At 38.8% G+C, this 27,570-nt stretch overlaps 1 protein-coding gene across 1 annotated transcript; it reads left to right on the top strand.

Annotated features, from left to right (window-relative positions):
- The first annotated feature begins 1,816 nt into the window (after nucleotides 1–1,816).
- Nucleotides 1,817–26,490, top strand: kcna10a (potassium voltage-gated channel, shaker-related subfamily, member 10a). The gene is made up of 2 exons (XM_061734851.1): nucleotides 1,817–1,952; nucleotides 24,584–26,490. The coding sequence occupies exon 2, from the start codon at nucleotides 24,748–24,750 to the stop codon at nucleotides 26,488–26,490; it is 1,743 nt and encodes a 580-aa protein (XP_061590835.1). The 5' UTR covers nucleotides 1,817–1,952; nucleotides 24,584–24,747.
- Nucleotides 26,491–27,570: the final 1,080 nt, after the last annotated feature.

Below are 27,570 nucleotides of genomic sequence, written 5' to 3' on the forward strand. Positions count from 1 at the left end.
TCATGGGCAAATACTCTGAATATATCTTTCAGAGGGGATTTCTTTGTTGAAAAAGTGAGATTATATGATTGAATTTATTCATTTTAAATCCTGGATCATCAAGTAAGTTGAAAGTGGTCTCATGAATTAAGCTTAGCTGTTTTTATTCATCCGTCACTTTTAGCAGTCCCGCTTTTATCCTGCAGAGGTCACCGTATTCATAGTTTGTCGTGGTCCTCGCGGCTGGAGCTCCCAGCCTGAGCCAGTGATCAGGTTCAAGGTCAATCTTTGAAAAACGAATCTTTGAAGACAGTGATGACTGGCTTTATTCATTAAAGCTAACACAATGGTGAATTAAATGTATTCAACCTTTATAGCTGCACTTTTGAACCATGTGACACATATAAAATGACTTGAAGGTGCTTAAAAGAATGTAAAAAAAAATAAAAAATTCTAAAAGTAGTGGGCCCGCCAAACATAAAAGAAATATGAAGTAAATAAAATTGATTTGGATTAAAATAATATATTTCTATGCCTATTTAATTTGAAATAATACATATTCCAACATCCCCTTGTGTTCCAGAGAAAAGTCATCTTGCAGACACTCACATTGATATAATTATAGCATGAATCTGCAGATACTGCAATAGGAGGCTGTTGTGTGAGCCAGATGTTTCCAAATGTTAGTGGTATTTTCTGTAAATTACATTATTTTGCTCCTACCGCACCCTGAGCTGCGCTCTAATACGAGTGAGATTGTGGGGTCAGTTTCCTCGATATGCTTTTTCCATATTCGGTTTAGCTTCCACCTGTAAATGTGATTAATATTTCTCATTTTGTAAGAACTACTATAGCTGCAATAGCATTAATTAGAATAATTATACTTGTTTCATACTCTTATATATTTTCATGCGTTTACTGATGCGTGCATCCCTTTTTGTCATTGATAATGCATCTTTTAAAGACTGTATACACATGCAATGAGACTGATGAAGTCTGACCTGTAATGAAGTCCATTGAATACTCTGAACTCTGGCTTCTTTCCACAGTCCAGAAGCATGCATGTTAAGTTGGTGGTGATCCTAAATTAAAAAGAATGACTATGAGCGTACGTGGTTGTTCGTTTCTGTGTGGCAAGGCTAAGAACTGGCTGGAACCGTCCCTGGCCGGATCTGGCTCTAAATAACCCCATTAACCCTGAAAAGGATTGAAATAATAGACAATTTATGCATGGATCTATTCTATGAAAGCAAGGCCATTGCAGGTATGTGTGATAAAAGAATGATTTCCCATGTTCTTCAATATTTTAATGAGATACAGTGCAAAGTTTACGTTGCATCTGTCGGAAATTAGGAAAACATGTCCACTGCAGCAGGAGATAGGGATTGTGATGTAATTATGGAGCGTATACTCCTACACCTTTGTTGAAGTCTGATCTTCATTTTGACCAGAAGAGGGAAACAATGATTTAATGTAGATAAAGCCAAGTGCATACTATTTTCAAAGACTTCAGAAAATCATTCAATATAGATCATCCTTTGTCAAAAAAATGAAAGAAGGAAAAAGTTGCATTTATAGAGATGATGCAGTCAAGAAGGCATAAAGAAGATTGACAGATGTTAGGTCACAACTCTGTTTCTCTCTCTCTCTTTTCTCTCTCTCTGTGTCCATTTCTTCTCCCCTCCCCTCGTTAAAACGACACAGCTGTAATTGAAGGACGAAGAAAAACAGGGATTTTGCGTCGAAGGGGAATTGGCCAAATTAAACATAATCAGGATGTTGTTATATCACTCACATCTGGCCCCAGAAGGGGATTGTCCAGTGACCCCGGCCGTGCCTGCTGTCGGTGCGGCCGGAGAGGCATTGTGGTCGGTGGATCCAGCGCGCAGATCTAACCATGCCTCCGGCGCGGCCCGGAGCTCCAAACTTTACCAACAACGCCTGACGCCTGCAGGACCCACACGGCACTAAAGGTAAGCAACTTTTCACCATTTTAAATATGTAATCAGCTTGTTACACATTCTACAGGTTCCTAAGTGAGCGAACTTCTCTGAAAGCCCAACTACATCTTGCACAATTGCGATAATTGAACGACACGTCAGATCCAGTGGGCGCCCTCTGCCATTAGAATAATTTAAGAATATGAAACGGAGGAAACAACGAGCATCATGTTTTCACCGTGCAGCCTACAGTGATTTTGTGTATCTTTCCCACCGAAAGATTTCTAGTGCTATTATTATTATTATGAGTATTATTATTATCCAAATTAATACTGCTACTGAAATAAATATTTTTCTATGGAAACAAAACATCCAACATTTTCAAATTTGAATATTCCCTTTAGTTTTTAATGCCAATTTCTGTTTTGTATTTTCCTATCATCTTATTAAAGTGGGCATTGTATTCTTCTCCAAGTTTTTGGACTCATCAAAAGTGCTGCAACAATGAATCTTTACCTTGGTGGGGTGTGATCATTCAATCAAGAGACAGAAACGATAAAAAAACTAAAAGACATCGAAAGATGCTTTATGTTTATGCAAATGAGGTGTGTTGCTTTTACAGTTGTCCAAAAACAGACACATTACAGTGTGGTCTTTGCAGTTGAGGATCTTCAGATTGATTACTTTCGTACTCTGGATCTGGTTCAAACATTACTGCTTGATTTAAGGACTTGTCACTGTTGAAAGTGCAAGTAATCTCTGACAGTTTTGTGTATCGTAGCTATCTTCTGGTTTCGGGGCTGTCTTTGCCACTCCTGACCAACAGCAGGAGTTGTGTGTGTTTATGAGATGCCTCATTGAAAAATCATGGGAACTTTCAGAAATTCAGCCAATGAGAAGACACTTAAATTAGAGGTTTAATTTTTTTAGCATAGCCTTCTTTATTGTTGTAACTCAAGGCAGTTTTTTTTTGTCAAAAATCAAAATGTATAAGCAACATTTTGAGAATGCTAAAATTTTCATTTTTTTATTCAAAAATATAAAATTATAGAATACAATATGAAGAAACAAAGGATTTATTTTAAGACTGCATATCACCGCAAAATAGCAGCCCCTGAAATAAGTAATTTATAAGACTTTTTTTTCCCAATCATAATGTTACATGTTTCAAAAGTATTTTTAAATGACAAAGCTGAAACTGTTATATTTATGGTATCCCTGAAATAAAGGTTATTCAAGTACTGCTTTAAGTGATTCATTCTGTATATATGAATAAATAAATTAATGATATAGCTGGTAATAAGTAAACAAATAATAGCTGATGATGAAACTGAATTTAGTATAATCCTGTGTAATAAAAAAATGTTTTTATATAAAACATTGATCTTAATTTATACCAAATTGTTCCATTAGGTTATTTCTACGATAACATGTTATTATAGCATACATAAATTGTTCAAATGACTTAAGTTCTGCCAATATAAACTGTACAAATGAATCTTAGTCATTATTAACATTTTCTTTTTTTTTTTTTTTTTTTTTTTACCTTGTCTGCACACATATTATTGATTGATACCATGACGGTAGAAACCAAAAGTGTATATATGTGCATTATTACTATATTTAATATATATACATATATATACGCACACATATGCGTACACATACATAAATATACACATACAAACCCAGTGTTTTTTTTTTTTGGGGGGGGGGGGGGGGTTGACGACCTCCACTGCCAATCCAGGAAGCAGGAACACACGGAGACACACGTCAAGCACTGGAAATCTGCAACAAAAAAACACAAACAAAGCACAAAACCGGCACGGAGCCAACCAAAACAATAACAGCAATCGACCTAAATCTTGAGATCTGATCGCAGTCTGAGCTAAGCTATCGCTACCGCTACCTAAACCCAAAAACTAGAGAGCCAGCATGCAGGTGAATAAGCCAGTGTGTATGTCTATGTGTGTGTGTGTGTGTGTGTATGTATATGATCATGCGTGTGTGTGTGTGTGTGTGTGTGTGTGTATATGCATGCAGAGGTGGCAAATCCGGCTTCAGAAAGTAAAAGTCCTACCATGTATTTGTTCTGCACATTCACTCAACCAGCTGATTCTAATCAGCACAGCTCTTCAGCCAGGTAGATGAGCTAATTAGTGAACTCACCTGGTTTTAGTGAATGGACAGAACAAATATATGGCAGGACTTTTACTTTCTGAAGCCGGATTTGCCACCTCTGTATGCATGTGACTAAGTGACTATATGACATTATTAACATTTTCAAAAACGTAATTCTTTTGAGGTAACGAGTATACATGCTTTTTTTGTAAGTAAAGCCAACTTATTACATTTTACAGGGTGAGTAGGGAGTGCCCATAGTGAATCACAGCTTGGAGTATCGAAAAAAAAAGTTAATGGTTTGGTTTCTGTCCAGTTTGTGTGTCGCTGTCATGGGATCCTCTGCTTTTATGTTCTAGTATATTCCTATGTGCAGTTCTTTGAATGGCCACTAGGCTCCAAAAGTTTTTTTTTTTTAGTTTTTATTTTCCCCTGTGCTTGACAGCTGTAGGCTACCTGTCATCCCTTTAGTTACTTAACACCTTTAGAAAGCTTGTCTTCTGAGTTGTGACTTAAAACCTTACAAGGCATAATCCTACTTTTTAAAGAAAAAAAATCATCACAGCGGCTGGCCTTTGGACCTGTTGCTGATAAAAGTTTAGGTGGTCCTCTGTGTCTTTTGTCTAGAGCACAGGGCTGCCAGTTCTTCCAAAAAAGGTTTAGAATACTGATCCATCTGACCACAATACACATTTCCACTGTGTGATGGTCTATCACAGAGGCCTCAGATGCCAGAGACATTGACTCATCTCTGCACAAGTTAAACACAAGACTTTTTTGACATTTGTGGATGAATTTCCACATTGTAGACTTTAACCGCAATAATCCCTTATATATATCAGGAGTTGATTCAGTGTCGTCTGAAGGATCAAAGATCGCAGGTATCTAGGTTTTGCTTGGATCCTTTTCCTCTATGCACTAAAATTTCTAAAGATTCCTTGAATCCTTTAATTGTATTATGCATTATAGATGCACCGGTGACCCCGTCCAGGGTGTATCCTGTCCTTAAAAATGAAAACGGATGGGCTCCAGCAGATCCATGTGACCAAAAAGACAAACAGTTAGTTGAGCTGGAGGAGAAGAAATATGCAAATCCATTATTATTATATATCTTTATTGATACAATAGTTTACATTATATTTGCACATTTATAGTGGGCTTGTGTACTTGCCATGTGGGTAAATCTTCATTGAACAAGGACAGTATTTGTCATATCAGAATGCCATGGGCAGATGTGCAGATTTACTCAGTATGATGGTTTAGTTTTGCATCAGTGTGTATGTGTAAGTTTATGTGCATGTGTATATGTTTTTTAGTTGACTTGAACACCACCTGAGATTAGTGATATGTAATAGACCGTCAGACCAGATGGCTAAATTTTCCCCGTCTGGTTCTGAGACTAAAAAAGGCTTCTAAAAAATAATGTAACATTTCTGTAAATGAGACAGCCCTAATCCCCTCTGTGGAGAGCGGATGCCGGGGGAGGAGGGGTACATGGTAGGGGGTTGAAAGTGTGTAAATGTCATTGCTCTTAGTTAAAATTCAATAACCCCGTTTAATCCTGTAGCTGTGCTTTGTGGAGAAATACCAGTAAACAAATGCTGCGGCATGCCAATCAAATCAAGAAGAGCTCAATAGAAATGTTACCGTAAGAATATAACATTAGGTAAAGGTAGTTAAGAGTGTGTGCAGACATGACACAGGGGAACAGATGTTACACAAACAGTTACGTTATTCTATTTGTTAGAAATGTCCAATATTGTTAAAATCCAGGCTGATGTAGTATTTAATTTTTGTTACAAAATGGAAATAAGGAAACTGACTTTTTCACTATTGTGAGATAAAGACATTTTTGTGTATTTTTTAGTTTAGAATAACAGTTTTGGGACTCTCCCAACAAGCTTACTGGTAAGCTTATGTAATTGCTTCCTGAGTTAGTGATTTGCCTACAGAGCATTTATTTTAGATTCTGCACAGGAAGTGATTAATTTATTAAGAAGGCATTTCAGCTTCTCCGTTGTGTTATTGTGTGTGTATATCTGTGTCTTGTCAACAAGCCAAATGAGGATCTTTGTCCCAGCTGCTGTTCACTGAGACTTGGCCTGGGGCCTGCAGACACACCCGTGTCAGCAGCAGTCTAGCCAAGGCAAGTTTATTTGTAGCACATTTCATTCAGAAGACAATTCAAACTGCTTAACATAAAAAGATCTTTAAAAATGCATTTAAATCTAAAATAGTTTAAAAGCAGAAATTAAAGACAGAAGGACATAAGTTAAAAAGAATAAAACAAATGAGATGCAAGAAATAAAAGTTGTAGTGAAGTGTGGTGGAATACTGAAATGCAGCAGTAAATAAAACAGTTTTCAACCTTGACCTAAAGCACCTAAAGGAGTTTCAGCAGCCCTGATGCATTCTGGGAGTTTGTCCTAGCAGGTCAGGAGCATAAAAGATGAATGCTGTCTCATCGTATTTGGTTCCAACCATAGACTATAGATAACAATGGAGGGAGTATTCAGTCAAAAGACCAGCTGGTATTTGAAGACTGGTTTTGAAGCTGGTTTTTCTTCATATGAGGCACATCCAGGTTGTTAAGCAAGCCATCGAGAACACACCTACCGCATGTCAATCAAAGTTAGCTTTGCTCCCAGCTCCTTCAGCTGTTCAGCTGATTAAATATCTGCAGAGTTGCCAGCAGAAATTCATCCATCCATCCATCCATCCATCCATCCATCCATCCATCCATCCATCCATCCATCCATCCATCCATCCATCCATCCATCCATCCATCCATCCATCCATCCATCCATCCATCCATCCATCCATCCATCCATCCATCCATCCATCCATCGTCCGCCGCTTATCCGTTCCCGGGTCGCGGGGTCAGCAGTCTCAACAAAGATGCCCAGACTTCCTTCACCCCAGACACTTCCTCCAGCTCTTCCGAGGGGAGTCCGAGGCGTTCCCAGGCCAGCCGAGAGACATAGTCTCTCCAGCGTGTCGTGGGTCTTCCCCGGGGTCTCCTCCCGGAGGGACATGCCTGGAACACCTCCCTAGGGAGGCGTCCAGGAGGCATCCGATACAGATGCCCAAGCCACCTCAGCTGACTCCTCTCAATGTGAAGGATCGCCAGACGTTCCCAACAGACCCTCACAATCCGTTTGGGTCTGCCCGGTCTGTCAAGCCTCCTCCTCTGCCAGCGCATCCAACTCACCACCAGGTGGTGATCAGTTGACAGCTCAGCCCCTTTCTTCACCCGAGTGTCCAAGACTTGCGGCCGAAGGTCAGATGAAACAACAACAACGTCGATCATTGACCTCCGGCCTAGGGTGTCCTGGTGCCACGTGCACTGATGGACACCCTTATGTTTGAACATGGTGTTCGTTATGGACAAACTGTGACTCGCACAGAAGTCCAACAACAAAACACCGCTCGGGTTCAGATCGGGGAGGCCGTTTCTCCCAATCACGCCTCTCCAGGTATCACTGTCATTGCCCACGTGAGCGTTGAAGTCCCCCAGTAGAACAATGGAGTCCCCAGTTGGAGCACTATCCAGTACTCCTCCCAGGGACTCCAAGAAGGCCGGGTACTCCGCACTGCTGTTCGGCCCGTAGGCACACACAGTGAGAGACCTTTCCCGACCCGAAGGCGCAGGGAAGCGACCCTCTCGTTCACCGGGGTGAACTCCAACACATGGCGACTGAGCTGGGGGGCTACAAACAAGCCCACACCAGCCCGTCGCCTCTCACCCTGGACAACTCCAGAGTAGTGGAGGGTCCAGCCCCTTTCAAGGAGCTGGGTTCTTTGAAGCTGAAAGCTGACTTTCAATCTTTCTTTCTTGGCTCCAAACACTATTTCTATTTTATCTTTCATTTCATTTCATTTTTATTTATTCTGGTCATGGAAATATGCAAAGAAAAAAAGCAAGCAAGTAAAATAACAACACAATCAAAAACATATTCCAGAACCAGAAAGGAGCAGGAAGAAGAAAATCGTATTATACCTGCCCCTCCCTCAAAAGAAAACTGAACAATAATAACAGATGGTCTGCACAATTACTTAATTAATATCACAAGAAAAGAAAAACAAGAAAATAAATTGTCTGTCTCCATACGCATATATTATATATTTAGACTATTTCATACATAGCTATTTTTTTCTCTTTAAATTTATATTTAAACTGAAATATGTTTATACAGCACTTTAAATCATAATTTAATGAATTCCATAACTTAATTCCAACAATTGAAGTGCTCATCTGCTTTAAGGTGGTTCGGGCAAATAAATGTTTAAAATTAAATTTTCTGCGACTATCTTCGTTATTTAAACTGAAAGTAAACATGTATTGTAAGTTTTCTGGTAATAATTTACATTTAGCTGTGTAAATGATTGTGAGTGTCTGTAACTTAACCAAATCCTCAAGTTTCAGTAGTCTTGATTCAAAAAATAATCTGTTGGTGTGTTCTCTGTAATGTGTATTGCAAATAACTCTAAGTGCTCTTTTTTGTAATAAAAATAAAGGATTCATATTGGTTGGATATGTGTTGCCCCAGATTGCAACACAATAAGATAAATAAGGCAAAATTAATGAACAATATAAGATTCTCATTACTGTATAATTTAACACAAACTTAGCCTTGTTCAAAACAAAAATATTTTTGCACACTTTTGATTTTACATGAGATATATGAGCTTTCCATGTCAATTTATCATCTATAATAACCCCTAAAAACCTAAATTGTGATACTCTATCAATTGGTACTCCTTCTAAAGTAAGTGATACATTTGTTTCTCTTCTTGAATGGCCAAAAATCATAAATTTAGTTTTTTTCAAATTTAAAGACAACTTATTCTCATCAAACCATTTTTTTAATTTTACCATTTCTTTTTCTATACACTTAGCAAGAGTTTCCAAATCATGTCCTGAACAAAAAAAAGTTGTATCATCTGCAAATAACACAAACTGTAATAATTTTGACACTTCACATATATCATTAATGTATAAATTAAAAAGTTTTGGTCCCAAAACAGAGCCCTGTGGGACTCCACAAACAATATTCATATAGTTGGATGTGTTACCAAAAAAATGCACATACTGTTTCCTCTTGTCCAAATAACTTTGTACCCAATTTAAAACCATGCCCCTCACCCCATATGTATATAATTTTGAAATAAGAATTTTATGATCAATGGTATCAAACGCTTTTTTTAAATCAATAAAAACCCCAATTGTGTGTTTCTTGCTATCTATTGCTGTAGTAATTTCTTCTGCTAAATTCATTAAAGCAAAGGTTGTGGACCGATTTTTTCGAAAACCAAATTGATTATCACTTAACAGTTTATTTTTTTCAATAAAATAATCCAATTTTGTTACAAACAACTTCTCCAACACTTTAGAAAATTGTGACAATAATGATATGGGTCTGTAATTAGTGAAACTATGTTTGTCTCCTGCTTTAAATAATGGAATAACTTTTGCAATTTTCATTCTATTTGGAAAAATACCCGTACAAAAGGAAAGATTAAAGATATAAGTTAAAGGTTTGATTATGCAATCAATAGTTTTTTTAATAATGGTCAAGTCAATTCCATCGCTATCCGTTGAAGTCTTATTTTTAAATTTTGTTACAATAGAAATAATTTCACTCTCCTTTACTTCTCCAAGAAACATAGATTGCAATACTTTACTTCCCCCTTTCGAGCTACCTACTGCTTGTCCATTATTATGTTGTTTAATAGTTTTTGCAAGATTTGGTCCAACATTTACAAAAAAGGAGTTAAATTCATTCACCACTTCTTTCATATTTTTTAGGACCACCTGGCTATCATTAACATAAAAGTTACTAGGTTTACTAGTGGGCTGTAAATTATTGGCAATTACTTCATTAAGAATTTTCCAGGTATTTTTTATATCTTTTTTATTTTCTAGTAATCTTTTATTATAATAATCTCTTTTAGCCTGTCTCAATATAACTATTAACTTATTTTTATATATTTTATATTTATTTTCAGATGCTTTGGTTCTAAGTTTAATAAAATCTCTGTAAAGTTTATTTTTTTTCTTACACGCATTTTGCAAGGACTTTGTAATCCATGGTTTTCCAATATACTTGGCTTTTGATTTATTTGGCATTAATGGACAGTGTTTGTCATACAGTAACAAAAAACTATTCAAAAATGATTCATATGCAGAGTTAACATCATCTACATAAACTCCTCTCCAACACTCTTTAAAGCAGCACAACGGAACTTTCAGCTTTGTTGAGTTTGGCGCCTCCTTTGGACAAAAATCGGTAGTGCTTTACCAGAAAGAACACTCCATTTCCCATGAGCACCAGCGCGTACTGCCGGAAAACCCCCGTCCCCGCCGCTGCATTTGTTTTGATGAGAGAAGACGGGACGGGCTTTCAAAACGACTTTTCTGTTTTCAGCGGTCGTTTGCAGGATGGATAATGAAGAGGTAATGTATCTATTTTTGGCTAAACAATATAATATGACGATGTTGAAAAACACTAAGTTCAAATTGGTTTTATTAAGTTGTTTCAGCGAGATAATGTGCCCTACAAACTCATACGCTCTGCACCTTTTTCCTGTCACGTTTTTTAGAGGGACTTCGTCATAAATTAGTAGTCCAACATACTTACTGACAAAATAAAAAAAATACTTTATAACCTGTGAATAACTGAATGCCCATTCCTTATATTTTGCAGATCAGACCTGCACAATTTTACAGTTCTCAGGAAAAATACTAGAAATGTTCTATACATTTTCTTCGCATTGCATTATTTCCTCTAGTGCTGTAATTCTATTCAATTGTATTATTATTTTATAAAGCTTCCTCATTGCGAATTACACATTTTTATGATCACTATTATTTCTCTGTCTGTTGTTGATATTGTCAGTAATTTTAGAATTACCAAAACCCAAGACGAATCCCCAGTATGTGAAAACATTCTAATTTTGATTCTTATTGATCATAGAATTCTACATTTACATTTGTATCATAACAATTCTGTCTCTTGTTTTATCAGGAATCTGCTGTTCGTGAGAACACCTCTACCTCTGCATCATCAGAGTTTGAACCCCCACAAAGACAGAACCGACACACAGCATATATATCATTTACTGTATATATGCATATATATACATATCGCCAGTTTGTGCTCTGGCAGCATGATGTTAATGATGATGAATGACAATGAAAATAAGAGACACCTTTCCAGACCCAATGGGACAGTACACTGGTTTCAGGGATCCCCGTCTTCTGTAGAATGGAACCTTTATGAGGATTACTGCAAATATTTTGATATTGTTTTTTTTTTGTTCCATTTTTTCCTGTACAGTTGTTTTTGTGTGTTTAAAATAAAGACATTTGTGCAAAACAAGACAGACTTTTATTTACACACCTTTCAGAAAATAGAACATTCTTGAACTTTTTCATTTGCATAGTGACAGCAGTTATCCCATACATTATTATAAACAATAAGTAATCTGTATCACAGTAGCAGTAATGAACAACTGTATGACAGGATAAATTACTGTGAATAAAGTAAACAAGTGTAAATAGAGTAGTAGAAAAATAAACTAAAAATAATGAACTGATAATAAAAACTGAACTATGAAACAGTGTAAGAAGTTACTGTAAATAAATACAATGACTATAGTAGCAGTAGCATCTTGTGTCCATCCTTGTTTCGTGCTGGGAGAGTCCGCGTGTGATTCACTGCTGGAGTGTAGGAGAACCTTCCCTGCATGAGGATGTGATTCTGGAAGTTTTCCAGATCTGATGTAGTCCTGCAGAGTGTGAGAATAAAGATACAAAAACATTATGTCTTTCTGATAATTACTGACCTATAAATCATTCAACATATTTTGTTGATCACAAGTTTGAATTTTTTTCTTTGTTGAAGTCACTGTAATTATGCAGAAAGTAAAAGCAAGTAATGTATAGCTATAGAAAAATTAGAGAAATGTATATATTTATACACTCACAAGATAAAACGACACATTATAAACACCATAAGGTTTCTTTTATTACTCTTGTTATTATTTTAATATAATTCCAACAAAGTAGATTTATTTTATATGCTTATATGGTGTTTATATTGTATTTTTTTTCATCTGGAAGTGTATACTTTGCCTATATATTTCATTTTTCTGGCTATATTTTACTATATCTACAAATGTGTTGCTTTTACCATCAGTGTATAAGTATCTGTATATACAGACCTGAAGAGTCAAAAGGTTTACATAGATATTGACATTTGATACAGTAGCAACACTTACACCAGCTGTAGTAGTTTCAGGATAATTGTTTTTGTAAAACACACTGACATAGGTGTTGACAAAAGTGCATACCTGGAGGTGATGAACGTCTTTACATCCTTCAACCATCTCGTCCAAGACGACGGCGCTGCAAGGGCTTGTAGCGAGAGAACGCCGGGCCAATGTTTATTCTCCACCGGGCATTTAGCTTGTTACTCTCCCGCTTTCTTTTTTTCGTCTCCTCCGCTCCGTTAAAACTTTTATTTTCTTCGTTTTTTTCGCTGCTTCGGCCATGATACCAGCTCCTCGTTTAGCTCAACACCAGCTTCTGCTGAGCTCAGCCTCTGCGCTCCAAGCCCCGCCCATTTTTGTCTCGACTACGAATCGGGAAGGAGGGGGAAGTGACGTATGTGCCGTAAAGCAGTCAAAGTCGTAAAATTTGTAGTTTTTTAGTGTGGCAGGGTTCCTACCATGCTCCTCAAAGTTACATAGTGCCAGTGAAAGCGATACAGACCCCCTCAGATCATGACAGAGGTGTCATTAAACCTGTTGGAAGTTGATGTACCATCACAATGACTCTGGAAATATGATATTAAGGTGGAAAAGTTACGTAGTGTCGCTTTAAGTAAATCATCCCGAAATGTATCGATTGCATCAGCATTTCTTACCCTTGCATATCTAGTACACGATTCTTCCTCATTTCCCCCTGTTTTACCATCATACACTGCAAAGACTGGTAAGTGGTCAGTTATATCATTAATTAGCAACCCACTTCTGACCGAATTTTGCAAGTCATTTACAAAAATGTTATCAATTAATGTTGCCCCTTGTGATGTTATCCTACTAGGCTTAGTGATCAGTGGGAATAAACCTCTGCTGTATATTGCATCTAAAAAATCTGACGTATAATTATGTTTGGATACATTTAATAAATCAATATTGAAATCTCCACAAATAATATATGTTTTCCTTTCATTTAGCTTGTCCATTAACTCTTCCAATTTGTCTTTGAATGTTGCTATATTTGTTCCTGGTGCTCTATACACACAAGTCACAACAATGTTTTTTACAGTTTCCATTTCAATTTCCACAGTTATATACTCCATTAGTTCATCAATTGCCATCGTCATAGATTCAATTTGTTTACATTTCAGATCACTGCTTACATACAAGGCCACACCTCCTCCCCTCTTACTACCTCTGTTCATATAATAGAACTCATAACCCTGAATATAAAAATCAACTCCTTTTTCTTGATTTAACCATGTCTCAGATAAGGCAAGCAATTTAAATTTGCCTTGAAATGAACTCAAATATTCATTAATCTTAGTAAAGTTGGCGTACAGACTCCTACAATTAAAGTGTATCAACGAAAATCTTTTATTTAATTCAACATTATCTTTGAACTGGTCATCAGTAAAATAATCACACGTATCATTAATCCGACTGAAGACATGGCTCTCAGGGTCAACATTACATTCAAAATCATATATTTTATACTCCGGAACATCAGTTCTGGAGAAGACATGAGTGTCCAGTTGCTCACCCATTGTTCATTTAGAGCAGCATCATGCAGCTGCAAAAGGCATTATTCAGCATCTGGATCTTTTACGCATCTGTATCAGCGCACATACCTCTGTCCTTTCGCCCTGCGTGCTGACCCAGAGAGTCCAGTAGTGTCTTTATATCACAGATCAGATCGGCTGCAGGGTTTTTTCTGCCCTTGGAGCGGTGCGTCTCCCAGCCTGCTGCGCGCAGCGTTGTCTCCAAATCCAGCTCCTCGGCAGGGACCTCCATGGTAACTCCGTACTCGGACAGGCCTTTCGCAGCATCTTTGGGGTTTTCAAATACCTTGAACTTTCCATCAGGATGGTATAGTTTTAGTCTCGCCGGGAAAAGTATGCGGAACTTGATCCTCCTCTCCTGTAGTTGTTTTCTCACTTGTCTGTATTTTGCACGCTCTTTGAACACCCGAGTTGTAAAGTCCTCATCAAAGTAAATCCTACAGTCTTTCACTCTGATGTCCTTTTTGGACCAGGCGGCTTGGAGCACAATTTGCTTCATTGTGTAGTTTGGGAAACGGACAATAATAGATCTGGGCCGTTCATTTCTCCCAGTAAGGGCACCGATCCTGTGTGCTCGCTCAATTTGAATAACGTCTTAACATCTTAATTTAACTGAAGAAAAGTGTGGCACATCCACTCTTTAATTTGATGAATGTGTTTGATCAATGTCTAAACTACATTATAGTATCCTGGCAAGATTGTTGTATAGATCTGTGTCTCATCTGTAGTTTATTATAATTTGATCGAATGGGAGCATATAGATGTTGAACAACGGAAGCCCCACAATTGAACCTTGAGGAATTCCAGATGTTATTTTTGTTAGCTCCAATTTTTAGTTACCCAAAGACAAAAAATAGTCCCTGTCTGTTAGATAGGACTCCAACAGCTACGCCAGAAAGTCCCACACAGTTTTTCAACCCGTCTGTAAAGATGTCATTGTCGTCTGTGTCGAATGCAGCACTGAGATCCAGTAAGACCAAGACTGAAATGTTGCCACTATCTGTATTGGAACCTGATGTCGTCCAGGACCTTAATTATAGAAAAGAAAATCATCAGAATTAGAATCAGAATCAGCTTTATTGGCCAAGTTTGAGCATGCCCAACAAGGAATTTGACTGCGGTTATTTCGCTCACTGCACCCAGATTTTAAAAATAGCAAACAGTAAATACAAGAGAAACAAATGTGGCACTTATTAACATATATACAATTAGAAAAAGTGAAAGGTGCAGCAGTATGAGGTAGACATGGTAATGACAGCTCTTAATAACATATATACATTTTTTTTAAAGTGAAAGGTGCAGCAGAATGAGGTAGATATGATTATTCGAAGGTGCATTGTTACAGCATGTGATTGTGTTATAATTACTGTTATCATTGTTATTGTTATTATTGCACGGTGATTGATCTCTGGGACTCTATGAGTTATGAGAGTTCATCAGAGCAACAGCTTGGGGGAAGAAACTGTCTCTGTGTTATAAGAAAGAATAAAGAGCCCATGAATCCAAAAAGTAACATGGAAGTACTGGTTCTGCTAACTTTTAGTCATATTTTGTTTTGTTTTTTTGCAGCAGCAGGATGTGGCTCAAAAGGTACCATAAAAAGTACTCCACAGGGTTTTCTGTTTAATCCCTAGCTCACCAAGTTGACTTGACAAAATTGATTTGTTTCTAATAGTAAACCAACTGCCCCGTGATCTGTGCATGACTTAGTTGTATCTACATAATCAAAGGGGTTGTGTGTGAGGGTGAATAGGGTTTGGATTGTAATGTATTTTAAATGTTGGATAAGGCTATAAAATGGAGTCTATTTACAAATTATAACAATTATTATAACAATAACAGTGTTTGTAAGTGATAATGCTTCACCCTAATGAAACACACAGGAATGGTAATTTCCATAAAGTACAGTAAATTCATAAAAAGTGAATTCCACTTTGCATTTATTTTTAAACTCAGTTAATGAAGGGCGGCATTTGGTTCTAAATATTAAAACTTAATTAACAATTGGACATATTCCAGTAAGTGATTTAAGTGAGTGAGGGTCATAGAAAAAAAGACCTTCACATTCACAAGGACTTCAAATTAACTGTGTTTTTGAAACGGCACTGCACAAATTAAGGGTCAATTGACTGTTTTTATTTTTTCTTCATTAATATGAAATTAGTAACTACATATATGTGTATATATATATATATATATATATATATATATATATATATATATATATATATTTGTGTGTATATATATATATATATTTATATATATATATGTGTGTGTGCGTGCGTGCGTGCGTGCGTGCGTGCGTGCGTGCGTGCGTGCGTGTGTGTGCGCGCGCAAACTCTGTATGATCTGCTTGTATATCTGTTATGACTCACTAGTATCAGCGTAGTATCAGTGAAAACAGCTTGATTTCCCAATTGTCACATTTTTGTTTATGTTTCAAACAGTGTGTTTCTCCACAGTTACAGAACAGTTACCTTGTATCCTTCTATTGGATGAGTGTTCCCTGAAAGGGTCTTGAGTCAGTTTTCCAAAGGAGCTGTGTGTGTGTGTGTGTGTGTGTGTGTGTGTGTGTGTGTGTATGTGTGTGTGTGTGTGTGTGCGCGCAAACTCTGTATGTTCTGCTTGTATATCTGTTATGACTCACTAGTATCAGCGTAGTATCAGTGTTGACCTGGCAGAAAAGATCCCTCGGCTTATAAAACTGAGCTGCACATCCTGCATTAATCTGCTTAACACAGTCAAAATTGTGATCCAAAAATACCAGCTCTATCAACCAATGCCCCCCTTCCAACAGTCTGAGCAGTCTGGAACCGCTTTACTGGAAAATAACAGAAGGTTCAACAAACACGGCCAACAATACTGTATTGATTATCCCTGGAAATGACAGTCTCTACCACGTACTCCGTTACAGGGAATGAGACTTCTGTGGACCTGGCATATTGTTTCAATCAAATGAACGTCTGGATTTTGTCTGGGCCATCGCGAAAACTTGACTTCAATTTTTTTCATTTTCAGGCATTCTGTTGTAGATTTTCTAGTGTTCTTGACCTGCTCCATCACTCATTGTTGACCTGATGTTAGCTGTAGTACAGGTGGCCTCAGGTTTCACTATAAAAACTTTGGTAAACAGAGAACTTCATGATCAGCTCGAGTTCATGATGCCCCGGTTTCATAACTACAAAAGAGCCGTGTCGATATGAGGGGTTTGTGCTGATGTCTTGTGTATGGTTTTCACTAAATGGTCATAACTCTCCACAGAATACTGTTAGATGCAACTTTGTAAACCTAGGCCAGCAGTATGTTTTTCTTTTTGTATATTTGTGGCGTACCAGTCAGGTGACTCGGGGCAGATGAGTCAGGATAAATGATCACTACTAGAAACATTTCTGGTCTATGTCCCAACTTTGCAACTTTTTAAACCATGTTCTACCTTGAAAGTCTAAAAAAGAGCATATAAAAAAAACGAACCATACACCTTCTAATTTTCATAATAATAATAATAATAATAATATTAATAATAATATACTTGTTTTTATATTGTGTTCTATAAAATATGTGGTTAATTCAGTGTAGTTTTATCCACATGTGACACAATACTTTCATTTTCCCTATCTTTGTAAATGCAGCTGTACTTACTACGGTACATGTTTGGCTTTTACTAGCTAATATTGCAAAGATGTTTTTTGCGTAACAGCAGAAAAGGTTAATTTCTGAACGTGATGGCACAAAATATTTTGCCCATTAGTTAAGCATTGAACTTGTACATGCTTTTCTTGGCAACCAGCTGGCAACGGATTAGCTTAAGCTAGATTTGCAGTAACATCTGTTCATGTTTACACACATGTAATAAAGCCACAGGGAATAGCATACTAAAATGTGCAGCTCAGCTCAGCGTGCACTGCCATATCCAATGAAGATCCCTATATTGTTGCCAGCATGGAATTTTTAAATCCCTGCCCTATCTGGTTCTTGCCTATGTTTGTGTACTTCAGGGTATCAGATGTCATAAGAGATTTTATCTCATGGGTTTCCCTCAGCAGATTCTGTGTATTAATAGATTCGTAAAAATAGTTACACCACTGGGGGTTTGGCATGGGCCACATGTGACGCTTATGTTTTATGCTGTCCTGGAACAAGCCAAGGTTATGTTTAATTGTCTCATCACTGCTTATTGCTTTGCTTTGCATCAACATGTTGATTCACATGCCCCGATGTTTTGTTAAATTTGCATTTCTTACATTTTTACATGTTTAATGTTCTTTAACTAGCAAACATGCACCACACATGTGTCAAATTATATCAAACAAAGAAAATACTTAAGAAAATACATAAAAAGAACTATGTTTATGTCTCCCTCCAATATAAATTACGTTTCAAACTTAATAAGTCCATAAGATGTTTATGTGTTTTAATACATATCCTAAGCAAAACCAATCATCAAATCTGTGGCTTTGGATTTCTAAAATAAATCTGCCTTCACCCTCAGTAAGGCAAGCTCAGACAGCTAGCCTCTTCCTAGCAAAAGGTTGGAAGAACCAGTCTTCACACATAATTTTTTATACACCGTGAGAAACCAATTACATTAGATCTAAAGTTAAGAGGACAAGTTAACACAAGTTTGATAGAGATGACAGTAGTGCAAAGAGGATACTCATGTAGATGAGGGCTTTACTAGTTCTACTCACTGGACCTATAGCAGTCCGGTATCAAAAGAAAATAAGATACATTTGAGCTTTAATGTAATAGGGCCAGAGCGTCCGATATACTGACCAATATAAAATGTGTGTCAGGACTGGTGTGGTGAGGACCCAGATGCAGCCAACACACGGCCAAAGTTCCGGGGGCCGTCCTTGGGACTGGGCAGACCGGCGAGACAGTTCCGGGGGGTCGTCCTCGATGCCTAGGCTTGGGCCTTGGCGTGGGGCCTGGACGACTTGTCGTGGGGCCTAGACCACTTGGCGGGGGGCCTGGAAGGCTTGGCGTGGGGCTTGGACGACTTGGCGGGGAACTTGGACGACTTGACGGGGAACTTGGACGACTTGGCGGGGAACTTGGACGACTTGCCGGGGAACTTGGACGACTTGCCGGGGAACTTGGACGACTTGGCGGGGAACTTGGACGACTTGGCGGGGAACCTGGACAACTTGGCGGGGAACTTGGACGACTTGGCGGGGAACATGGACGACTTGGCGGGGAACTTGGAAGACTTGGCAGGGAACCTTGACTTGGCGGGGAACCTTGACTTGGTGGGGAACCTTGACTTGGTGGGGAACTTTGACTTGGCGGGGAACCTTGACCTGGTGGGGAACCTTGACTTGGCTGGGGACACAGGATACGAGGAGCAGGCTGCGGGGGAAACCGGATCTGTGGCGCTGGCTGCGGGGGAACCCGGGTCCGGGGCGCTGGCTGCGGGGGAACCCGGGTCCGGGGCACTGGCTGCGGGGGAACCCGGGTCCGGGGCACTGGCTGCGGGGGAACCCGGGTCCGGGGCGCTGGCTGCGGGGGAACCCGGGTCCGTGGCACTGGCTGCGGGGGAACCCGGGTCCGTGGCGCTGGCTGCGGGGGAACCCGGGTCCATGGTGCTGGCTGCGCGGGGTCCGGGACCATCACCGGAGCAGGGGCTGATGCGTCCGGGACCACCACCGACGACGCGCCCAAGACCACCGCCGGAACAGCATCTAGCTGAGGCTGGCGTTGACGCCGTCGTCTGCGTCGCTCCAGAGCCTGAATGCTCCGGGGACCTCCCCGAGCCAGGCGTGTTCCCCAGAAGGGGGATTCCAGCTCATCCGGGGAGTCCAGCTCATCTGGGTGCCGCCAACCCGGGATAGTGAGTTCCGCCTACCGGTATACGATGTCCCAGAAGGGTCCATACTGGTGGTTCCGTTCTGTCAGGACTGGTGTGGTGAGGACCCAGATGCAGGAGAGCGAGGCAGGAGTTCGCAACAAAAAGGGTTTATTTTCCAAACCAAAAACCAAAGCGCTGCTTAGCAGGATCAAAAACACACGGAAACAGGGATAAAAAAACTGGAGCAAAAACAGGCAGGACACATGGAGGAAAACACAGTACGGAACCACAAGGAGCAAGGGAATGACAAGACCAGATATACACAGGGGATAACGAGATACAAGTGCAGACAATCAGAGCAGATGGGACACAGGCGGGGCAAAACGGAAACAAACTGGGGGAAATGTCAACCACTGACAATGTGCCTTTTCTCTGTACAGTACTTGAAATAATAACCATTGAATAACTGTATAGTTATCTCTTAAATCACCGTATTCAATATGCAAGCCAAGGCTATTGTATTTGTATAGCCAAAGTTGTCGCAAACCCAAAGATTTGACACAGTATGAAAATAAAAGAGTAATATTATCCAAGACAGAAATTACCTTTTATTTTAAATGTTGTGTCGCCTCTTCAATTATGATGGCCCGCAATATGTAAACTTAGTTGTATATTCCTATTGTAAACTGTCATGTGTTAACTTTAATTTGAGATACACTCATTTAAATGTTTATATGTCATTTTCAAGCTTTAATTTAAAAAACAAGCCTGGTTGGGAAAGGGTTAACTCTAATACCTAAAAAAAAATATTCATAGATACTTTCTTTCTTCTTTGTTTGTCCTGTATCAAGCAGCTTTTTTTGTTGAACATTTTTATTTGAAACAAACACTTATGCCTGATTTATTTAATGCCACCTAAAAGCACTGAATCACTAATTGATGTAATTGAAAAGGCATTTATAATGAATTGATAATTCACACTGTGTTTATGTCCACAGTTATCAAGAAGCCAGGGTTGTAGCTCCCATGCCCTTTTTTGTGCAAATTGATTTACAAAAAAAAAGAAAGAAAAGAGTGATGCATTTAAGATGCATAAACTCTTTAGCTGCCAAAGGTATCGTATCAAAGGGACCATTAATGGCTCAAATGTTCTCTTTTATCCTGCTTTCATAATGGAAGATTTTAGACAGTCCTTTAGACCTAGAGCCATTAAAGATTAATGCTCCTTAGGTGTGCAATTTAGACAGCACTTAGAGTTAAAAAACAAAACATAAAAGAAAGAGTTAACGGAGCTGACAACAAAGGCCCTTTCTTGAGTTTTAGTAAATGACTGTGTGATGTAAGGGAAGACACTTCATCATTGTCTCCATCAAGCCGGCAGAGTTAAATTTTAATTATTTATTGTGATACTGTAAATAACTTGGACTAGGATACAGCATTTGTTCATGTGTGTAGAGTAAGTGTGTCAAGCATGGACAAGAAATCTGAGGATCTAATCACACTGTTCCAGTCTAGGAAGTTTTGATCACATAACTTAGATTACTGATATCTTGTGACACACATGAATAAACACACATGCAAAGATGCAAATAGGCACATTTTCTAAACAATATAAACAATCTTTAACTTCTGATTGCTCTCCACAGTTGTAAATTGTCTCTGTGGAATGTGTGCATGTGGGTGCAGGTTTGCACATTTGGCCTTAGCCACAGCTCCAGTTTCTACTTCAGCATAAGGTTACCCAATTTAGTTGACAAAAGATAAGTCATTCTGATCCCGGATGAGAAGGTAGCAGGAAGCTTGAACAGAACCTGTGGAACCTCTACCTGTGTATTCAGTTTTAGCTTTTTACAGCATGTTGTAAGCATACAGTCTGAAATATCTCTTCAGAAAAAGGTAAGTGTGCTTTATTGTCTCTGAGCCTGTTTGGGGTGTTTATTACTTTGTTTTGTCCTTTAACATAGGGGATCTAAAGAGCAGGATTTCAAATGAAAACACTAAAGACAGAAACAACATTTTACTTTCATTAATTCAGATAAAAAAAGATAAATGGCTGAATGTTAATATACTCATGTTGTGCTATACACACACTAATACACACACATATATATATATATATATATATATATATATATATATATATATATATATATATATATATATATATATATATACACACACACACACACACACACACATACATATACTCATTTTTTATAACAGGACAGATTACTTGTAGTTTTCAGATGCTATTTACAACAAATATTTTATGGGGGCAAATTACTTTTGTGGTTCAAGGGGACGGAAGAGGATTTGACATTATAGTTCTTATTTTCTTTATTTTACCATTTGTCTTTGACAAACATCTGCAGGTGTTGCAGTCTTGCTTTTAATTTGCTTTCACTTAATTAAAAGCTGTTTTCACAATGTAATCTCAGCAGAATAATACGTTTATGAGTACTTTCATTATGCAATGCAAACAGTGTCTGCCGCCACGTACAAATGTTGCTGTACAAATTAATATTTGGTTTTCCCGGACAGGTTACCCCAACATACTGGTTGGGATAAGCTGTCGAGAAAACAAAAAGTCTGTTGAAACCTTTGTTGTAATAAAGAAAAGAATTGTATTTATTTTTATATGTTTTTTTTTTCAAATAGCAGGCAGTGCATTAACAACACAGGCAAGGCAAGTTTATTTATATAGCACAATTCAACACAAGGTAATTCAAAGTGCTTTACATTGACATTAAAAGCGGCAAGACATAATTAGACAGTAAATAACAAATAAAATTGAATAAAATTATGAATAAGATGATAAGAAAAGAAGTAAAATAATAAAAAGCACAATCTGTTAAAAATAAGGGCAGTGGAGTCCAGCAGGTAAGTATTTAATTTAAGAGTACGCTTCAGTAAACAGTAATGTTTTTTTACCTGAAATTTTTTTTAACTCCTCCTGCTATTTTTAAACTTTATATTGCATGTTTATTTTAATATTGATGTGCTTTTATTGTCTGAGTGGAAGTGTGGTTGCTTTTTATGTTTTGATGAGCTATCTATCTATCTATCTATCTATCTATCTATCTATCTATCTATCTATCTATATATATATATATATATATATATATATATATATATATATATATATATATATATATATATATATATATATATATATATGAAGAATTTAGGGTAAAAATGTATGATTGATTGATCCTGATCGATTTTTGTTATTTCTATCCATTCATTATCTTCAATTGTCATAGGTGCTCTTTTATCATATTGTCCATCCACCCATCCACCTAACATCTCCCATTGTCCTCTTATTGTAACTTTCCTTTTTTTTCATTGCTTTTCCTCAACCAAACCTGTCCTTCCACCCACATCCACAATCCCATCAATTTTCAAGTCATCCCCTTTATTCACTTTATTTCTATATCTTTTGTCTGTATCTGTTTCTCTCCCAGCAGGATTGGTATCACTGGTGCTGGTTTTAGATGGTGACTCATTTCTGGAGTCTTTAATTAAACATCTGTGGTGGCAGTTCTTGGTCACACACTGACACACATGCACAGTATAAGCAAACACACACTCATGTAGAAAAGACACTTAGACACTCATAGAACCATTTAATAATTCAAGCAGCCTTTATGCTGATGAAAAAAATAAAAACATAAAAACAATAGCAGCAAAGAAAGTGAACTGCCTGATGGTTATTAGAAAGAACATGTCAGAATGCAATTCAAATGCAAACCCTGGTGTCTGGAAGAAGGCAGACCTATGCTATCACTGCACAGTATGTTAATTATGCACTAATGTATGCAGAGCCCCAGTTACCCTGCACTATCTTCTTTTCCCACAGTCCACATTTGGGTCAGAGTGTACAATTTGACTCATATCCCTTGGAGCATCTGTTATGTTTGTGAAAGAAATAGCTTTGTTCAAAAATATTGCTATTCCTGAATTTTTATTGAACAATTTTCTGAAAGACAACCAAAGAGCTCCAGGATAACTTGGTAGAATCTAGAGTGTTGGTTTAAGCCTATTTCACATGCTGTACACTGAATAAAAGAATATTACATAAGTTAAAGGTAGGGTAAGCAATTTCATGGGATTCTATATGATTCTAAATGATCCAACCCAGGGGTTTTCAATTCTGGTCCTTGGGCCCCCTGTCCTGCATGTTTTAGATGTCGCCTTGCATCAACACACCAGATTCTAATTAATATTCCTCCTTAGCTTGTCATCGAGGTCTGCATAACTCTGTTGATGACACAGCTACTTGTATTATGGTGTGTTGAAGCGGGGTAGCATCTAAAACATGCAGAACATGGGGGCCTAAGGACTGGAATTGAAAACTCCTGATCTAACCTAAACACTTTTTGTCACATTCAGCGATTACTATTAGACCGTACTGAACTGTACTGGAGTCCAGAGTATGCACCTGCAGCTGTATCTTGGCAAAACATGTAGTACTTAATTCCTTATGTCATAATTATTGTAGCCGACTCGTGCTACTAGGGGTAACCGGACAGGAATGAGGACACGTGGGTTGGTGGAGAAACGGTCGACTTTATTTGTCACCAGACACACACACAGACAAGCACACGGCAGCCGTCGTGTCAGTCTCTCCGGCGGCTCCGTTTCACCACCCCCCAGGGTCAGCCCACTACTTAAACACACAGGCAGGGATGAGAGATTGATCGGACACACCTGTGCCCGATCAGCTGATCCAACCCGCGCCACCTGTGCGCTACTCCCCCGCAGACCACACCCAATCCTCCACCCTGCCACAATTATCAATGCTCTAAACTCATCCATTTTATGTAATAGTAATCTCACATTCTTGTCAAATGATTACAAGGCCATAACCACTGACAGAAACACACTGACTATTCTTTCTCTCTTCCTCTCTCCCTTTAATTCTACAGGTTTTAAATGGAAGCTGAAAATAAAAGGGGCTTCAGTTTGTCCTGTGCGTCTTGACATTCTGTTACGCTACTACTAAACTGCTGAATTTAGTGGCCTCTATTCAACATCAAAGGTACTGTCCGATCCTGGTGTTCCAAGGCTGTGCCCTGGCTCAACTGCAGCCATGGAGGTGGCCCTGGTAAACTTTGAGAGTCTGGAGGACATTGATGGCAGTCTTGAAGATGAGCTGGACACCTACACCGATGAGACCACCTCTCTCACAGTAGGCATGCCCCCAGAGCACAACAGTCCAGACATCAACTATCTTCTGCAAGCCCCTCAAATATCCTCTACACCTTCCCACTGCAGCTCTGTGCCATCCTATGTTTGGGACTCCACCTCATCTTCTCCAATTCCACAAACACAGAGACTGGGAGTACCTCAGTCCCCAACAATGCCACCTCCAGGCAGAAAGATGGGCAGTAGCTGTGCCAGCATAATCTCTAACTGGAAATTGCTGTTGAACAGTGAGGGAGTTAAGGAAAGTGAGACAATATTTAGTCGACTTGCGAAGGAATGCTGTGACGATCTGTTTGTAGACAAACGAGGTCTGGATGATGGAGACCAAAAAGTCATTATCAACATTGCTGGCCTCCGTTTTGAGACACAGCTCAAAACATTGGACCAGTTTCCTGAAACACTTCTAGGAGACCCTTTGAAGAGGATGGACTACTTTGATCCAATGAGGAATGAGTACTTTTTTGATCGGAACCGACCAAGCTTTGATGGGATCTTGTATTACTATCAGTCTGGGGGGAAAATCAGAAGACCAGCTAATGTTCCCCTTGATGTCTTTGCGGATGAAATTATTTTCTATGAGCTTGGACATGAGGCCATGGAACAGTTCAGAGAAGATGAAGGCTTCATAAAAGATGTTGACATTCCACTACCTGATAATGAAATATATAGGCAATTTTGGTTGTTGTTTGAATATCCAGAGAGCTCTAATGCAGCACGAGCTGTAGCACTGGTTTCTGTCCTCGTCATTGTCATATCCATTATTATTTTCTGCATGGAAACACTGCCAGAATTCAGAGATGATTCTGACACAGCTGCACCCACAGCAGTACAACCTTTCAACCAATCCAAAGGCTACACTTCTGTTTCTCCACCTGGTGCAAAGGCCGCAACTTTCTCTGATCCATTTTTTTTTATTGAAACAGTTTGCATTGTCTGGTTCGCCTTTGAGCTGTGTGTTCGCTTTATGGTCTGTCCTAGTAAAAGCGAGTTTTTCTACAATATCATGAACATCATTGACATCATATCCATCATCCCCTATTTTGTAACAGTAATTACAGAATTGGTCTCGACACCACAAGAGAGCTCAGGACAGAACATGTCTTTAGCCATTCTGCGTATTATCCGCCTCGTAAGGGTATTTCGTATATTCAAACTCTCACGTCACTCTAAGGGGCTTCAGATCTTGGGGCAGACTTTGAAGGCTAGCATGCGTGAGCTTGGTCTGCTTATCTTCTTCCTCTTTATTGGAGTAATCCTCTTTTCTAGTGCTATCTACTTTGCTGAGGTAGATGAGCCAAATACACAGTTTGTCAGTATACCTGATGGTTTCTGGTGGGCTGTGGTCACCATGACCACTGTAGGGTATGGCGACATGTGTCCCATAACCACAGGCGGTAAGATTGTAGGCACCTTGTGTGCCATCGCAGGTGTACTGACTATTGCTTTGCCTGTTCCTGTCATTGTTTCCAACTTCAACTATTTCTATCACAGAGAGACAGAAGCAGAAGACAAGCTTCCCTTGACAGATGCTCTTGAGGAAGCCATGAAGGCTGAGACAAATAGTAAACAGAGTAGCAGCCCTTCACTCAATAAAGCTAATGGCATCTTGTTAAGTAAGAGCACATAAGCGCAGAAGAGGAATAAAAGAAAATAATAACAATGGAATTTTAATCTGACAAACAAACAAAAACTCTGAGAATTATTTCATGTGATCAATTAAAAAATTCACTGTTGTTTATACCTTTTGCCAATAAAAAGCTTTAAACCATTATATTGGCAAACAGATGGTTATTACATTTACCTCTGTGTCTAATATGAAAATAACATACAGACAGCTTTGTTTGTGGATAATCTACTTTCATGATAGGATGTTGGGATTATTTTTTTTAAGGCTATTTAGGTGCATGGTCTGACTCTTGGCAAATCCATTTCACTCTAATGTCATAACTTCTGACTTGTAGCCGTCCTTCTACATATCAATCCAATCCCATCCCTACAACACTCCAAGCAAAAGTCATGTCTGTTGCACCAGCTATCACACATATGATAAACAGTTCCTTACTTTCGGAGATGGTTCCCACTGCCTTCAAACAAGCGCAGGTAAAGCCTCTATTGAGGAAACCCTCTTTCAATCCTACTCAAGTTAAGAACTCCTGGCCTAGCTCACTACATCCTTTACTCTCTAAGGTGTTTGAAAGAGGTGTTTTCAAATAGGTCTGAATTACTCTCTCTGAACAACCTCTTAGACCCTTATTAGTCTGGCTTCAAAAGCAGGGACTGCCTTGAAATGGCTCTGATTTCTGTGGCAGAGTCCTTGAGAGTAGCTAATGGTACAGGTTAATCCTTAGTTCTCATTCTGCTAGACCTTAGCTGTCTTTGACATGATTGGCTAACCACCCAATTCTGCTAGCAGTCTATCAGTTCTCTATGATAGGAGCATCTCAGGAAAGCACTATTTTGGTTGGACCATATCTCAGAGGGCATTCATTCACAGTGTCACAACAAGGACAGATGTCCCATTCTCATTGCTTCTCCACAGGGGCTCCCCAAAGCTTGGTTCTGGGGCCCAACCGTGTTTACCATCTAGAGAACTTAATTGGTACATGTCATCCACTTGCATAGGTTCACAAATCACTGCTTTACATTTGATACCCCGCTTTTCATTCCTGCCATATGCCCCTACCATCTTGGCAAGAATATAGACCTG

The sequence above is a fragment of the Cololabis saira genome, chromosome 12 (genome assembly GCF_033807715.1).
Source record: "Cololabis saira isolate AMF1-May2022 chromosome 12, fColSai1.1, whole genome shotgun sequence".
NCBI classification, from domain to species: Eukaryota; Metazoa; Chordata; class Actinopteri; order Beloniformes; family Belonidae; genus Cololabis; species Cololabis saira.

What these genes read in the sequence shown, in the direction of transcription:
- kcna10a (XM_061734851.1), top strand. Translation starts at nt 24,748, where the DNA reads ATGGAGGTGGCCCTGGTAAACTTTGAGAGTCTGGAGGACATTGATGGC.